The 15,587-nt window shown below is 59.3% G+C and overlaps 1 protein-coding gene and 1 long non-coding RNA gene across 4 annotated transcripts; one reads left to right on the forward strand and one right to left on the reverse strand.

Moving 5' to 3' along the window:
- Window positions 1-2,368: 2,368 nt before the first annotated feature.
- On the reverse strand, window positions 2,369-15,371 carry KIAA1755 (KIAA1755 ortholog). Of its 3 annotated transcripts, XM_063172343.1 has the most exons (15): window positions 15,249-15,371; window positions 12,416-12,613; window positions 10,996-11,919; window positions 10,632-10,752; window positions 10,359-10,523; window positions 9,696-9,819; window positions 9,279-9,399; window positions 8,580-8,666; window positions 8,379-8,495; window positions 7,951-8,049; window positions 7,561-7,709; window positions 6,537-6,675; window positions 6,144-6,266; window positions 5,352-5,543; window positions 2,369-5,272 (listed from the first exon to the last, which is right to left on the reverse strand). In XM_063172343.1, exons 1-15 carry the CDS (start codon window positions 15,249-15,251, stop codon window positions 4,286-4,288), a joined length of 3,549 nt encoding a protein of 1,182 aa, XP_063028413.1. In that variant the 5' UTR covers window positions 15,252-15,371; the 3' UTR covers window positions 2,369-4,285. The 3 variants fall into 3 exon arrangements, with proteins under 3 accessions (XP_063028413.1, XP_063028412.1, XP_063028411.1); XM_063172342.1 differs by having other exon boundaries at window positions 9,279-9,396; window positions 10,632-11,919; XM_063172341.1 differs by having other exon boundaries at window positions 10,632-11,919.
- LOC134426777 (uncharacterized) lies at window positions 13,068-14,615 on the forward strand. Its single transcript, XR_010030042.1, has 2 exons — window positions 13,068-13,435; window positions 13,601-14,615. It is a non-coding gene; the product is annotated as an uncharacterized LOC134426777 (long non-coding RNA).
- Window positions 15,372-15,587: the final 216 nt, after the last annotated feature.

A 15,587-nucleotide genomic window follows, 5' to 3' on the forward strand; every position in this document is an offset into this window, starting at 1 on the left:
CCGGCCAGCAGCTGATAACCAGCTTCTCTGGGGAGTCCTGGTGCTCTCCCGCTCCTGGGGGGCTCAGGAGGAATTAATTATGTAACTGTCTTTGTTTATAGGCGGAGTCTGTATTTTTATTTGAACCCGAAAGTCTCCGGGTTTATTTGGTCTGTCTGCAAGCACGGTGGGGCAGGAAAGGTGGGGGCTTCCCTGGCGAGGTCCCAGGCAAGCCCCCGGGAGGTTGGTCCTGTGTTGGACAGCAGCAATGCATGCAGGGGAGGTGGATTCTCCATCTGTGCCAAACCTTTCCTGGCTGGTGGCCCCAGGATGGCCTCAAGGCCGGTCCCACTGTGGCAGGGTCCCCCAGCACTCCAGAGTGGGCTGCAGTGCTGCAGGACGGGCTCACCTCCACCGCCAGGACAGTCATGAGCCAAACACAGTGTTTTGCAAAGTGATCTGGCTGTACCTGGTGCAAACTGAATTCCAGCCTCTGGCTGTCATTTCCCAGCAGTTTGTTGGAACCCCCCCAGCCCTCCCTCCCCAGGGCCTCTGTTCCCCCAGGGCACCGCTCCCCGGTAATCCCTCACCACTTTCATAGCTTGCAGGCTCCAACGGGTCTGCAGGGGGAAACAAGAAGGGTCTGTGCTCCCCAGATGGTGCATGGAGTGTTTGTGCTCCTGGGTGAGTTCACACATCCGGATTTAATGCCTGAAGCTGGGTGGTTCCCCCAGGGCTAAGCCATGAGCCGTGTGTGTCCCCCATGCAGGTCACCTGTGTGCTGTCATCATCTGCCCAGGGTGGGTGTCTGCAGGGCCTGAGCAAGCACTGGCCAAGGCATTTTCCATCCATCCCTCGGGATGCAGCGCAGCTGGGATTTTGGAATGCCTTTCCCTGGCCAGCTCAGATCAGATTGAGTTACGTCCAGCCCTTGGAGCTCTACCCTTTGGCGTTACCCCTCACCCTTCCTGTTTTCCTCTGGTATCACTGGTTTCTCTGGTTTTCCACTTCTTATGGCTATCCTGCAGCTCCTCAGAGCACCAGCAACCCCAGCTCAGTGACAGGCAAGACCTCTTTTTGCTCAGCCACAGCGGGCACTTGGAGACAATGAAGCTTCTCTGGGATACCTGTGCTTGCAGCCATGTCCCAAAGCCAGGACTGAGCTGGTGTCTTTGTCCCACAGCTCAGCTGCCTCTGTGATTATCCAGAGCTGCCTCTGTGTTTACCTGCTGAAACCAGACCCACTGCCCTGGCTGTCACCCAGGAGGACAAATCCAGGCAAGACAGTTCCCACTGTGGCACAGACCAAGCCCCCAACTTGTGCCTCTGAACTCCCGTGGCTGTTTGTGGCTGAACCGCAGTTCAGGGGCTGCCAGGACAGGAATGGCTCTGTGGTGGCTCTGCTGCCACCAGAACTGCTGGGGGGCCCATGTGGGTGGCTCTGAATTTTCCCTCATGCTGTTGTCACTGTATCTCTGCCTTGTCACCCATTTCCCACACTTCCTCCTTGCCTGGGACAGGGCACAAGTGTGGCAATGGCTGGGAGTGCGGGAACCCCAGTGCCTCTTGCTCTTCTTCTTCTCTTTTTCCTCTTTGCTCTGTCTTGTCGCAATTGAACCATTGACCCTGCAGCCCCTGCACTTTGTAGGGCAGAGCTTGATGGGAATCTGGTGGTGAGGAGGAGGAGAAGGAGGAAGAAGAAGAGTGCTGTGGTGGTTTGTGGTCAGAGCTCCCTGCTCGGTGCCAACCCACGCAGTGTCTGCTCTGAGGGGGAATGGCTGACCCAGGAACTGCCATGGGCAAGAGAAGGTCATTCCCTGGGGCTGGGATCTGTGCCTGATCCATGGGCCCTCCACCTCTCTGAGCTGGCTTTGTCATCTGCTGCACCCAACATTTACGACCTTTTTTCCTTTGGAAAAAAGCATTTCCTGGGATTTTGTGGGAGTTTCCCTCCAAGGTTGGAGGGTGCTCTGCACCCTGGCACTGCCAGACCCTGACCAGCCCACACTGCTGGATCCCTGCCAGCCCCTGACAAATGATTTTGCCATTTCACGAGGGAAAGGAGACATTGATTAACTCCTGTACTTGCCTTTCTGGAAAGGTTATGGCTTAATTGGTCAAACTGGGGAGTCATAAATCATGTGCTGAAGGATCAGCAGAGATAAAATTTTTGCCAGAATGTTGCAAAACACATTTTGGTAGGAAGGAAGGAGGGATCTGGGTATGCCCATCCAGCTGTGGGGGCTGACAGCTCTTGAGTGCACAGAACCTTTCCAGGGAAACGATTCACCCTCCAGTCACAGGCCGGAAATTCCCCTTTTTGTTATCAGTTAAACTCAGAATTTGCATAATAGCCTTTTTTTTTTATTATTTTACTTATGGGAAAAGAAAGCAACAGGAAAGTCATTGTTTGCTTTATTCAGAAGAATCATAATTCCATCTGGTTTGAAAAATGACTATCCTTTTCACTGGAAAGTGCTATTTCTCCAACCTAAAAGCTGTAATGGGGGGGAATACAGCAGATCAGCTCTCAAAAGGGTGGAAAATTGAGCAAGGGAACTGTCAGTCTTGGCTTGGAATGATGCTGGAGGGGAAAAGGATTTTTGGCTCTGGAAGTGAGCTGGGTCCCATCCAGGTGGGCACAGCTTGCATTGGCCACATGGGCACACCCAGTTGTAGGGCATGGGGATGGGGAGCAGGGACATACCAGGGAGAGGTAGAAATGTCCTGGCTCAGGGACCTTGGTGCCATTCAGGATGTGGCATTATTGGAGAATGGAACGAACTCTAGGCTCCACAGGACAGGCTGTGCAGACCTGTCCAGGTTCTCTAGGATGACTTTCCAACCAGAAGGAATGGGATGGAGTCAGTGACCAGGATTTCAGTGGAGCAGGGACAGAATTGTCAGGGAAATCCGTGTTGAGCTGGGGAAGATGGAGTCTAAAAGAATCGTAGGGGCAAGTAAAGAGCAGACAATTGTGTAGGGCCAGGAGTGGTGCCAGGCAGAGGTGCTGAGACAGGGCAGGGCCGGGCTCGGTCCTGTCAGTAATGACCCAGACAGGAGGACAGCTGGGGCCGTGGGGAGCTCAGCGGGGCTTGGCTCCGGGATCTGGCAAAAACAAGGCTGAGGGGGGTATGAGTGATGCTCGGCCAGACTGGGATGGGCCAGTGCCCTTTGCAGCATCCCGCAGGGTGCGAGCCGTGCCCGTGCTGCGCTGGGAGGAGGAGGAGGAGGAGGAGGGCGTTTTTCTGGAACGGCCTCCAAGGCAGAGATCGCTTCTCCTCTGATGTCTCTTGATTAGCTCATGCTGTGGCTGCCCAGGGGGGCGGACCCGCCAGCCGGGGTCCCGCCTGCCATCACCCCCTCCCGGCTGCCCCAACAGGCAGAGCAGGGATGTGCCTGCGGGGACGGGGTCTCTGGGGACCTCGGGCTGCCTTGGGCTGGGATCGGCAGGGTCGCACCCAGAGCAAACGGGTCCCAAAGGCTTCGGGACAGCGCGTTCCCAAAACAGAGTGGGGAGGCTGGGCAGGATGACACCACTGCGCTCGTGTACTGGGAGGGAGAACAGGAGACTGAGGCACTTAACCCTTACAAAAGGGTCCTTTGAGCAGGGCCAAGGTGCTGGCAGCAAGTAGCAGAGCCAGGCTGTGGGCACAGCCCATGTAGGGGCATGGGGGGCATTCTTGGTGGCACCAGGTGCCTGTGGGCACTGTGCTGGGGTGGTGGGAGCAGTTGGAACCTGGAGCCCCAGCAGCTGGCTCTCGGTGGGACACAACTTCTCATTCTCCTCCATGAGGACCATCCAGGTGCTTCTCTTCAGGTTTATTAATGTTAATGGAGTTAGTCCTGTGTTAATGAGCACACACAAACCCAGGGCCCGCTGCTGGGGCTCAGCCAGGGCTGCAGCAGCAGCACAGGGATGGTAAAATCATCCAGTGGAGCAGGGAGCACAATGAGTGACAGGAACATCTCACAGGTCTGCACTCCCCTGGGATGCTCCAGGCACAGCTTCTAATGTGGGAACCCTCCCCACTGCCTGAGACAAGGCTGGCACTGGTAGGGATAAAGGCACTCCATGGGAGGATTGCTACACATCTGGTAGATTGTGAATGAGCCCTGTGAGCTGGTGATGGAATTACTGCTGATCCATGGCAGGTAGAACACTAAGAACAGGGAACCAAAGATTCTGGGACCGAGGGTGGGGTAAGAAGTTCCAGCATCCCACCTCTGAGCATGGGAAGTCTCATCCAGTCTGTGATCAAAACTTATGCAGCTGGGCAGAAACAGCCCCAACTGGAGGAACTGGTTACTTGGCATTTGCTTTAGCTGAACTTTCATTGTGGTGGTTCTCCAGGTAAATGATCTGGTGGCCCTTTTCAGATGGGCAGGGTGGTCTGGGACTCTGGAGGTCCCCAGGCAAAGCCAGGCTTGCTGCTGGGGCTTCTTCCATGGAGTTCTGTGAATCTGAGTCTTCAGAGGAGAAACTGCTCTGGCTGGAAATCTGGAAGTACTGGGCAGCTTCTGCCTGTGGCCCTGCTGGTGCACCAGCTGTGCTGGGATCTGAGGCAGTCCCCTGGGGCACGGCAGTAGGACACGGTGGGTCAGCTCCTGGGAAGCGTGTCCAGGGAGGCAGGGTGACGGGACGCCTCCGACGGGGCTGGCTGCGCTCCTGGGTGAGGTGTCCTGTCGCTCCCAGGCTGGATTTGCTCTTGGCTTTGGGATGGGGGGTGTCAGCAGAGACGTGGTGGTGAGAGGTGTGGGCATCCTGAGGCTCCAGCTGGCAGTGGGGCTGCAGAGAGCTCTGCTCCACACCCAGTGTGGAGGCAGGAGTGGTGCTGGGCTGGGACTGTCCCGGCCCCTGGGGCTGTCCTGGCCCCTCAGTGCTGGTCTCTGGCTGCTCTGCCAACCCCCTGCCCCCCAGCACTGCTGGCTCGGGGCTGGGGGCTGCTCTGCACACCGGGACTTCCATGTGAGGAGCTGCAGAGCCTGGGCTGGGGGGGCTGGAGGAGTCTCCCTGCCCGTCAGCTTGTGCTCCCCAGGCCTCCTGCAGTTCTGCCAGCATCTCCTCCAGGATCTGCCGGGTCTCCTGGTACTTGTGCTGTGCCTCTGTCCAGGCTGCCAACCCTTGGCTGCTCTGCATCCTGCGCACCTGAGCCTTCATCTCCTTCAGCTTCTCCAGGGCGAACTCCACCGAGAGCTTCTGGAAGGATCTCTGGAGGCAGCGCAGTGCCTGGCCCTCCCCGCGCTGCGCCCGGGCCGAGCACTGCCGGCAGTCCAGCTTCAGCCCTGCCACCTGCAAAAGAGGTGACAGTGGCTGCTTTCGTGGCCACCAGCAGCACCACGTCCTGCAGGGGGAGATCCCCTGCACTCACCTTGTTGGAGAACCGGACGAGCTCCTGCAGCAGCTCCTGTTCTGCCTGCCGCCGCTCCAGCTGCTGGGAGAAGCTCATCAGCTTTGACTGGAAAAGGGCTGCAGACACTTGGAGGGCATCTGCCTCAGGGAACATCCTGCCTCGGACCTTAGCTGCCTCCTGGCACAGGGTCAGGCCATGCTGGTACCGAGCCTGGAGGGACAGGAGGAAGGAACAGCTCCACACTTGGGAATGGTGCTGACCTGGGGTATGTGCACTGCAGGTAGCACTTGGCATTGCCATTAGCCCATCCATCACCATTACAGCTGGATGGGAAACACTTCTGGGCAAGTGAGAACTAACAAAGCAATGGGATTCTCCAAATCTCTGCTCTGCCCTGGCCTGGTTTAAAATGCACCCAATGGACCTCCTGTCCCGAGTGGGGTCACCATGCCTCACCCTCCCGGCAGTGCGTGTGACTAAAGGGCCTACACATCCAGGGGAACCAGAAGATCCTCATCATAACGTTATTTGTTGTCTGATGGATGCCCAGGCTTTGTAGGAAAAAGGATGGAGTGCAGCAGGGGTTGGGGACAGCAGTCCCAGCCCAGCACACATTGAGAAACAGTGCAGCCACCCCCTCACAGGAGCAGGACTGCCCAGAGTCCCCACAATGCTGGGGACTCAACAGGCCCCAACTGTTGAGTGTGCAAATGCAGTGTGACTCAGTAGATCAGGGACACTCAGTTCTACCCAGAAGCCTCTTTCCAAATTCAGGGGGTGTCTGTTACAGTAAAGCCCTTGCAGACATACTGTGGCCTGGGTGAGGAACTCCTTGAAGTGCTCGGCGGAGCTCTGGCAGCTGTCGGGACTCCAGTCCTCGGTGCCCATCTCCTGCAGCCGAGCTGCTGCCTCCCCATCCAGCCAGGACCCCAGCTGTGAGAGAGCAGAACAGGGATCAGGAGGGATCAGCCATGGCAGTAGCAGCATGTCCACAGCACCTCCCCTTCCTGCCCCAGCCCAGCATCCCAGCCCAGGCTCAGTCACACACAGTCACCCGTAATGAAAATCAAACCTCAGGCGATCCTGCCATTCTCCAGGCTTCTATCATCATCAGAAATAAAGGAAACATGAGCAAAACACTCAACCATGGAACACCACAGAGGGCAACTTCAACTTGTGGCACCCCAGGGACACCCAGCTCACCTTGCCAAACTGAGCCTCGAGCTCCCGGACCTTGCGGAGGAAATGCAGGCGCGCCAGGCAGCTGTTGGACTGGGACACAAGGCTGTGAAGTTCTTCCTCCAGCTGACTATACAGGCCCTCAGCCAACTCTATACCACTCCTGGGGGTTGGGAGGAGGGAGGCCATCAGTGCCAGGCACTGCCAGGTGAGCACAAAGTGGAGGGGAGCAGGTCTCTTGCCCAGCTCCTGACCCCAGCCTTGCAAGCACCTGGACATCTTCCTAACCCATGGAGCAAATGGATAGCAAGGAGCACGGGATGGGAAAGCCCCGTGTATCAGTACAGGGAGAGAAGGGAGCAGGAGGGAGCAGTGGATCAGCGCTGCCTCAATGCATGACCATGGGGCAGCATGGTGTGACTGGAGCAGTGCGGTACCACCAGATGGGTGCAGCATTCCCGGCCGACAGCGACATCACCGGGTGAGTGTGGAATGGCCCAGTTACAGCATGGCTGGAGGAGCATCAGCACTGCCAGATTACGGCATCACTGGTGAGTAAGGCGCGTCCAGGTGGGGTGACATTACTGGATGACTACAGCATGGTCAGAGGAGCCATGCATGGCCAGATTGTGACATCACCGGATGAGTGTGGCACGGCCAGACAAGTGCACATCACCGGACGATCACGGCATGGCCAGAGGAGCACAGCGCAGCACAGCTGGCCGGGCGCGGCACGGCCGGGACTTGGCCCCATCTAGTGGCTTCTCCCGAGCCCAGCCCAAGGCACTGCTGCCGGCATTGCACAGTGACAGATCTGGCCTGGCCTGGGGCAGGAGACCCTCTCAGGGATCTGGCACCAGTGAGGATGAGGGGACTCCTGCAATGGGCTGTCCCAGACATGTGGTCCATGCTTCCAGAGCAGGATTGATCATGGCAATAGCTTGGGCTCACGGGGACCGGGCTGTCCATGGGGAGGTGGCTGTGCCGGCCAGCAGGAGCAGGGTCCCTGGCATTGGCACCCCCTGGCAGTGGAACTGTCCCATCCTACCTGACGTGATCAGAAGCACAGAGGCGGGCGGCCTCCCTGCGCAGCCGGGCCAGCAGGAACCCCCCCTCGCGCTGCACCCGCCCCAGCTGAGCGTCACTCAGCACCTTCTGCATCAGCTCCTGGTGCCTCCTGATGCCTGCAGCCGCATCCTGTGGAGGAGGGGAGGGTCAGACAAGTGTCTCACCTGGGGCCTCACCTGCGGTCTCAGCCAGCACAGGGGCTGCTCCCCAGGCAGGACAGAGGGGACAGGGAGCAGCCCCGCGGCCAGGAGCAGCCAGTCTGGGAATGGTTATGCCAAGGTTTGGGGAACTGGAGGGAAATGTTGCTGTGGCTGCACTGCAGATGGGCACATTGGGAATGTCCCCAACCTGTGGTGCTGCCACCCATTACCTGTGTCCCAGCCAGTGCGTTGTTGTTCCGCAGCTCCTGGATGCAGTGCTGCAGCAGCTCCGATGCCCGCCTCAGGCTGGCTGTGAAGGGCTGCAGCTTCTGTGGGGGACACACAATGTGGGTCAGTGGGGGCAGCCTGCCCATGAGGAGCAGGAGGAGGAGGAGAAGTGCCAGGACAGAGCAGGAAATACTGTGAGGCACTGGGTTAAAGCTGATGAGGAAGGGAGTGAGGAGGTGGATGGGCAGCTGCAGGCAGGAGCACATAGGAAGGAGCTTGACCCTCCTGTGCTCAGAGCTCTCCTGTTCATTCCCCTCTCCCTGCCCTCCCTGTTGCTTTTCCAGGGATGTGTGTGGGACACATAAGACGCAGTGGGGACAGAGGGACACGGGGGAGGTGAGGCAATGGCTCATGGCGTGGTAACAGACACCTGGAAGAATTGAACCCACTCGCCGTGGCAGTAGGGGAAGGCACCGTCCAGCTCTGGGGGCAGCTGGGAGCTGTCGACGTGGCGGCCCAGAGCCTTCAGCGATGTCAGGATCTCCACCTGCAGGGCACAGGGCTTGTAAGGCTGCCTGGAGCAGGAAATAACCCCCTATTGCACCAGCTCAGGGGACAGGGACAGGCTCACCTGCACCCCAGACAGCTTCTCACGGTGGGAGGCCAGCTCCTTCTCAGCCAGGAGCAGCAAGCTGTGAATGCAGCCTGGAGACACACTCTGTGGGAGGCAGGGGAGAATGACCAGGGCAAACCCCACACAAAGCCCTCAGGTCAGCCATGGCAGTGTGGGACTTTCCTGGATCTCATTGCAAAGGAAAAGGCTCCCACTCTCACTGGTGTGGGAGATGGAAACATGTCCCTCAGGCCATGACCTTGTCCCTGCCACCTTGCCTCCCTGGCAAAGGACCATGGGAAGAGTCTCATGAGTGAGCCCCTTCTCTGATGCCAGTGACACTTCTCCAAGTGATGAGCATCTGGGCCAGTGTGGGTTTTATTGGGCATACAAAGGCTGTGGCAGGGGGGACCCCATAGCCCCTGGACAGCACAGGGCACTCCTGTGGCACTACCTGGGCACTGGCACAAGGACTCAGCCACGACAGTGGATTGTCACTGCAGAGCCCATTTCTTGGTGAATTCACAGATCAGGATGCTGGAGGGCTCTTGGTGATGCCTGCTGGGTGATGGCAGGGCTCAGAAGGGACCTTTGGGGATTGCATGGAGAGCAGGCACAGGGGAGGCTCTGAGGGACCCCCAAAGGGAGGCAGCACTCCCTCCCAGACAGGGACAGCCCTGGCATGCCATAGGCACAGGCACACAGAGCCTGGCATACCTGGACGGAGCGGAGGGCTGAGAACAGGACGGGAGCGGGCGGCTGCTTCCGGGCATCCACCACAACCGTCAGCCCAGCATCCTTCGCTTCTCGCCTCTCACCATTCTTCACTTCTTGCCTACTGAGGGAAAACACAGCAGGAGTGGGGGTCCTTACCTGGGGCAGGGCCCTCTCGAAGCCCCCTCCCACATCCTGCACCCCCAGGCAGGCAGGAACCCACAGGCAGTGGCCTCATCCCTGTGGGATGTCGCTGCCAAGGGCTCAGAGCATGTGCCTCTGGCAGGGGCATGGTCCAGGCACCTCGGGCATGTGCCCAAACCAGAGTGTGTGGGATGCTGGGTGTCCATCCCAACTTGTCCTGGGAGCCCTGAGCCAGGCAGCAGCTGAGGGTCCCTGGCAGCTCCTGCTGGCTCTTACCTGGGGAGGGAGCAGAGGCAGAGGATGAGCCTTGCCAGCTCGGCAGCTGAGCACCACGCAGCCCGCCAGGCACTGCCACTGGTGGTCACCAGGAGGAGGGCCCTGCCCAGCCTGTCCGAGCTCCCTGTGGAGAAAGGGTGAGTGACTCCTCTGGCAGCCACCTGCCAGACCTGAGCACCCCACAATGGGCTGGGGTAACCATCAGTGCTGCCTCAGCTCAGCCTGCCATGGCGCAGCCCCTCTGGATCTTTGGGAGGGGGAGAGCCAGCGCAGGGGGGCTCATGGCATGAATGTCTGGAATTCCAGAGCTGCTGGGGACGTTTTTCCTGAGAAGAAGATGGGTTTTGTTAATGCTTTTTGGTTCTTGGGGAAAAGAAGGAGCCAAATGTTTAGTGTTTGGCAGCTAAAGCTGAACAGCTTCACTGGAGAGGAATGGTGTGGGAGGGCTTGGGGCGGCTGGGACCAGGGCAGCTGCTCTGCAAAGGCTGCCTGCATTTATGTTTTTAATGTTTTTGCCCAGCTGAAAAAAAATTTTCCGCTTGGAGTATTTCTGGCCTCCAGCAAAGCCCTGAAACCTTCCTGCAAAACACTCTCTCCAGCAGCCTGAGTTTCCATCCAGAGGCCTCTCCCTCCCATTCCCCAGGCTCATGGTGCCAGCAGTACCTGGCAGGCAGATGATGCCTGAGCGCAGCAGCCCAGCGTGCAGGTCCTGCCAGGCTGGAGGCTCCCGACCAGCAGGGCCAGTGCTGGGCACAGAGGGACCATTCTTGCAGCTGGAACTTTCCAGAGACCGTTCCTCCACAGGAGCAGCAGTGGCTGTATTCGTACCTGTGCACAGGGATAGAGGAGAGGGAAGCTGGTGACACTCAGCGAAGCAGAGGAATAACAAAGCCTCAGCAGAGCCTGGTCAGGTGCTGCAGCTCCACAGGATGGTACCTTTCCCTGCTGCCTTGGCTCTGCCCATCCTGGGCGAGTAGATAGCTGACATCTTCTTCCAGGCCCCCTCGTGCTGGCTGCTGGTTTTTTCATCCTCAGGGGCTGCCCCGAGCCGCGTGCCCTTCAGGAAGGAGAACTTGTGGCTGGAGCCTGGGGGGCCCCGGGGGCTGCCCCGCTGCACCGACGCCCCTCGCTCCGGCACCGCAGGAGCCGCTCGGCGGGACTGGCGGGTGAGGAGCATGGGGCTCCCTGCCCCCTTCCTCTGCTGTGGGGGGGTCTCACGGGGGGTGGCGGGGGGCAGCTCGGAGCCAGGGCTGCCGGGCTCCTCCACGATAGCTGCCATCAGCCCAGAGCCAAAGCTCACCGGGTTCTGCAGCGCGGCCATGTAGGAGTCACGTTGGCGGCACTTTGGCCCATGTGACTCTGGCTCTTGGCTTATCTCCCTCCCCAGGCACGGGCTGCAGGGACGCTCCTCTGAGCTCAGTGCTCCCCCACAGGGCCAAGAATCTGCTCCTGATCCCCCATTCGCCCAGGGGAGCATCTCATCAGTGCCAGCCCTTATGCTCCCTGGAAGGCAGGTGGGCAACAGGGATCTGGTCAGGACGTCCAAGTCCTCCTGGGATTGCTCCAGCAGATCCACATACTCCCCCTCCAGGTTCTGGCTGATGATTTCACTGAGGCTGGGCACAGGCAGCGTGGCCGGCTTCTTCCGCAGACCTGCCTGCTCCACCTTGATCAGTCCCGGGTATCGTCCCTGACTTGACTTCCGAGAGGTGGCCTTGCAGCCTGGGATGGTGCCCACAACGTTGCTGTAGGGCGTGGGGACATTCACTGTGCCATGGAGCACAAGTGTCCCAGGTGCACTCTCAGGAGCAGATTCATGCCAGGTCCCAGTGGGCACACCGTCAGCTCCAGCCCCGGGCTTGTCGGTGAACTCAGGTGTGGCAATCCGGCTCCATGGCAGTGGGGTGACGCCGTTCTCGGTGGCCACCAGGCAGGTGTGCAGGGGAGCTCCGGCCCAGCTATTGTTCACCTCCTCCAGCCATGCGTTGGTGAAGAGCAGAGCGTGGGTGGCCTCGGGGACAGGTGTCTCCTCCACGGAGCGCAGGTCCAGGGAGAGGTGCTTGATGGTGACACGCGCTGTGTGCTCCTCACAGGGCTCTGCTTGCAGGTAGAAGTCCCCGGGGCGCAGCAGGAGGGGGTTGAGCGGTGCGAGGTGCACAACCACCTTCTCGTGCAGACACAAGGGCCAGCCTTCATGGAGAAAGATGCGGTTAAAGTAGGGAGCCTGGGAAGGAGGAAGAACACAGTGCATGAGGGAGCCCTGCCAGCTCTGTGCCTCCCAGCCACCCCCACACGCTCTTGCTGCCCGGCCCCGTGCCTCCCATGATTAAGATGAAAGAGCCTGGTGACCCAATGCACGTCCCTGAGCCAAGGCCCTGCAGCACAGCCCTGCAAGCCCACCCTGATCCATGGCTATTCCCACAGTGTGGAGTCTACCCGTGTGCTTACAGAGGGAAAACCCCTGCTTAAGCCTCTCTAGGATCAAGACAAGATGACCTCAGAGTCCCCCTGCCCTTATTGCAGAGACCACATATGCTGGACAAATCCCAGGGAGCTGGGTGTGCCATGGTCCCCTCTGCAGGGAGCAGATGGGACCAGGAGTGGACATGCAGGGAGGAAGCCCACAGGGCAGCGTGCCCATGCAGGCAGGACTCCTTGGGGCAAATCCCCGTGTCTAGGAGGGGCTCACGGGGGCACCGTGGTGGGGCACGGGGGCTTACACAGGCTGCCTGCCGCAGGCGCTCGAAGAGCCGCTTGGTGGGGATGAGGAACTGGAGCAGGCAGCAGAGCCCATCCCCCTGGTAGCTGGTCTCCAGCAGCCGAAACACCTGGCCCAGGACGGTGGGAGCCGTGGCTTCGAAGGGCGGGTAGAGGGCCTGGAGAGCACTTTGCACCGCCGCATCCAGGGACCCGGCATCCTGCGGGAGAGAGGCGAGTGCCGCTGGTGGGAGAGTGGCCCCGAAGCGGGGACACGTTCCGTCTGACCCGCTGTCTCTGCCCACCATCCCACGCTGCGCTGTGCCACTGTCGGGGCCCTGGGACGCCCACACTGGCAATGCTGCAGAGCTCAGGGGCTCCAAACGCTCCTGGGCTGGAAACGGGAGGAGCCGGGATGGAGCACAGCAAGCACGGCGCAGGCGGGGCGGGTCCGGTTCCCAGCGGCCGGCTGTGGTTAAGGAGCCTGGGATAAACCCCGAGGCTGCAGCCGCCTTGCTCGGCCGCCAGCCATGAGGAGGCGGAGGAGCCGCAGCAGCCGAGGGGTTGAGAGGAGTCAGACCAGACAGATCGTGGGGCTGCGCCGGGCTCCGCAGCTCGCTGCAGGAATGCAGCAGATGGGAGGAAGGACAAACATCTGAAGATGGATAGGGTGTTTTGGTCCAGACTCATTGCTGAATTCGCCAAACTCAGAATTATTCCTGTATTTTCTGGGAAGTGTTCTGCCGTGTTGCATCCTCCCACACTGCCCCAGAGCAGGGTGAGGACACTGGGGCTGTGCCGCCTGTGGACCAGCAGTTCCCAGTTCATTCTCTCAGTGCTGCAGGAGCTGGAGGCTGTGTGGCACGGCTGGTACATGGAGAGAAGCCATCCCACAGCTCCCGTGATGTCCGGGCTGCGCTCCTGGCAGCTCAAGGATGAGTCTGGCACACCTGTCAAGGCGAGTGGGGAAGAGGAGCATCCTCCAAGCAGACAGGTCCTGCTCCTGTAAGAGCACCCAGGAAGTCTGGTGGGATTAGCTCAAGGTGAGCATTACTTTCAGGCAGCTAATCCCTGGTTCAGGAGCCCATACAGAGACAAAAGGGCCATGGTTAATTCAGCTTAATTAGTTTTAATGCGCTTTAGCTAAAGCACTTTGCAGTCATGCTCTGGTTAATTATTTCTGACTTTTTTCCCATGTCTTGGCACAGGAATCTCCTGCCCCTACACCTGACAGGAGAAACCAGAGAGCTGGGCAGAAGAGGAGGCAAGCCAGTCCCTTCTCAGGGCCCTGATCTGCCACTGTGTTTCCTGTCCAGGCTTTCTGCCCTTGGACCTTTCTCCTCAAGCTTTGTCTTATTGTGTACAGTTCCTAGAATGGACTGGAGACCTTACTCTGGAAAATCCCTGATGAAGGGCAAAGCCCAGCACTCCATTCCATTTTGCTCCAGTGGGGCCCTGGCGCAGCCACCTGGTCCCCAGTGCTGAACCCAGCCAGATGCCCACCACCTCCTTGCCCTGCACTACCCAGCTGGATTTCCTCCCCATCCCAACACTGAGGTGAGGAGCCACAACAGCACAGGAGGATCCATCCAGCTCTGAATGCTGCCATGAGAGATGAGCCAGAACTGCCTGCCTTGCCTCCAACAGTCTTTTTAATCCTCCCATGGATAGTGACTCCCACATTGCCTGGGCAGCCCATGCCAGTGCTTGACAACTCATTCAGTGAAGAAATTTTTCTCTAGTATCCAGTCTAACCCTCCCCTGGCACCATTTGAGGCTGTTTCCTGTTGCCTTATCACCCAGGACTTCATCCAGCGGCAGAGACAGTGTGAGCCAGTGTCAGGAGAGAACCAGGGACTGATAGAGGCACCAGACACAGCCTGAGTTGTGCTGGGGAATATTTTGGCCTGGAATTACTGACTAAAAATGTTTTCATGGAGTGTTACAAAGCACTTCATCACTGGGGGAGGTATTTTGGGGTAACCATGGTGCAGCAGCTCCAAGTTTGTCGGCGAAGCTGCATCCGGCCGGCCAGGAGCCCATAGGAATCCAAAAGCAGCCCCTCCACCCGCTGGGAGGGAGCTGGAACAAAGGCATTAGGGAGCATAAGGAGATTTACATTTGCAAAGCTATTTCCATTTTAATAAGCCAAAGCGCTGTTAAATAGAGATTGATATTTCTCCCCAAATACCCATATTTTTTAACTGGTTTACATCAACAAGACGATCTGGGCTTTGGGGTTTTGGTGTGGTAAAGTTGTTTAACCCATGCCCGAAGCCACAGAGTGACTCAGCTCCAGCTCCTTTCTCCCCGCTGCTCAGGAAGGAGAGGTTTGAGCCTGGGACCAGTCCTGAATACCAATTCCTCTGGCTGTCACCAGCTTTGGCAGGGCACGATGGAGGCGCTCGGCCCGGCCCAGAGCGGGGGCCGCGCTCGGCAGAGCCCGGGGCAACGGCACGTGCCGGCCGCGGTGGGAGCGATCCCACGGCCCTGCGAGCGTCCCTGGCACGGCAGCTCCCGGCCGCTGCACGCCATCCCCCTCTCTAACTTTGCAGGGAAGTTTAAGCTTCGCAGGATGCAGCCCCGCACACACCTGCCCAAGGGCCACGGCCTCCTCCACACCTGATTCCCAACCTTGCACACCCAACCTCCACCTTCACATCTGTCTCTGCCTTCCCACCCGCCTCTGCCCTGACACCCACCTCCACACCCACCTCTGCCTTTGCGCCTCCCTCCCCCTTCGCTCCCGACCTCCCTGTGCTGTCGCTCCCGCTGCCCACCCCGTGCCCACCCCGTGCCCACCCGGCAGCCACGGGGAGGGGCAGCGGCACGGAGAGGGATTACCCCAGGGATTACCATGTTTCCCAGGAAGTGGCAGAGGGGCCGGGGGCCGCGGCACAGACCGTCCCGTCCCTCCTCCTCCTCGCAGGCTCTCCCGGCCCGGGGCTCCCGGCCGGTCCCCGTTCCGCCGGCGGCTCTTCCCGGCGCCGGCGCCTCCGGAGCCGCGGGCGGGGGCGGGCAGCCCCGGCCCCCCCGGCCCCCTCCGCCCGCCGCGCCTCTTCTGGGGGAAAAAAAGAAGAAACAAAAAAAAAAAAAAAAAAAAAAAAAAACAAAAAGAAAGAAAAGAAAGAAAAGGCGAAGAAAGCGGGAGCGGGGCGGGGCGGGGGAGGGGAGGGAGAGGGCTGGCGGGGGTGG

This window comes from Melospiza melodia, chromosome 19 (assembly GCF_035770615.1).
Source record: "Melospiza melodia melodia isolate bMelMel2 chromosome 19, bMelMel2.pri, whole genome shotgun sequence".
Lineage (NCBI taxonomy): Eukaryota > Metazoa > Chordata > Aves > Passeriformes > Passerellidae > Melospiza > Melospiza melodia.

What these genes read in the sequence shown, in the direction of transcription:
- KIAA1755 (XM_063172341.1), bottom strand. An exon ending in TGCCTCTGCTCCCTCCCCAG is followed by an intron (nt 9,400 to 9,695) that starts GTAAGAGCCAGC and finishes GTTTTCCCTCAG; the next exon opens with TAGGCAAGAAGTGAAGAATG. An exon ending in AGAAGCTGTCTGGGGTGCAG is followed by an intron (nt 8,496 to 8,579) that starts GTGAGCCTGTCC and finishes TGTGCCCTGCAG; the next exon opens with GTGGAGATCCTGACATCGCT.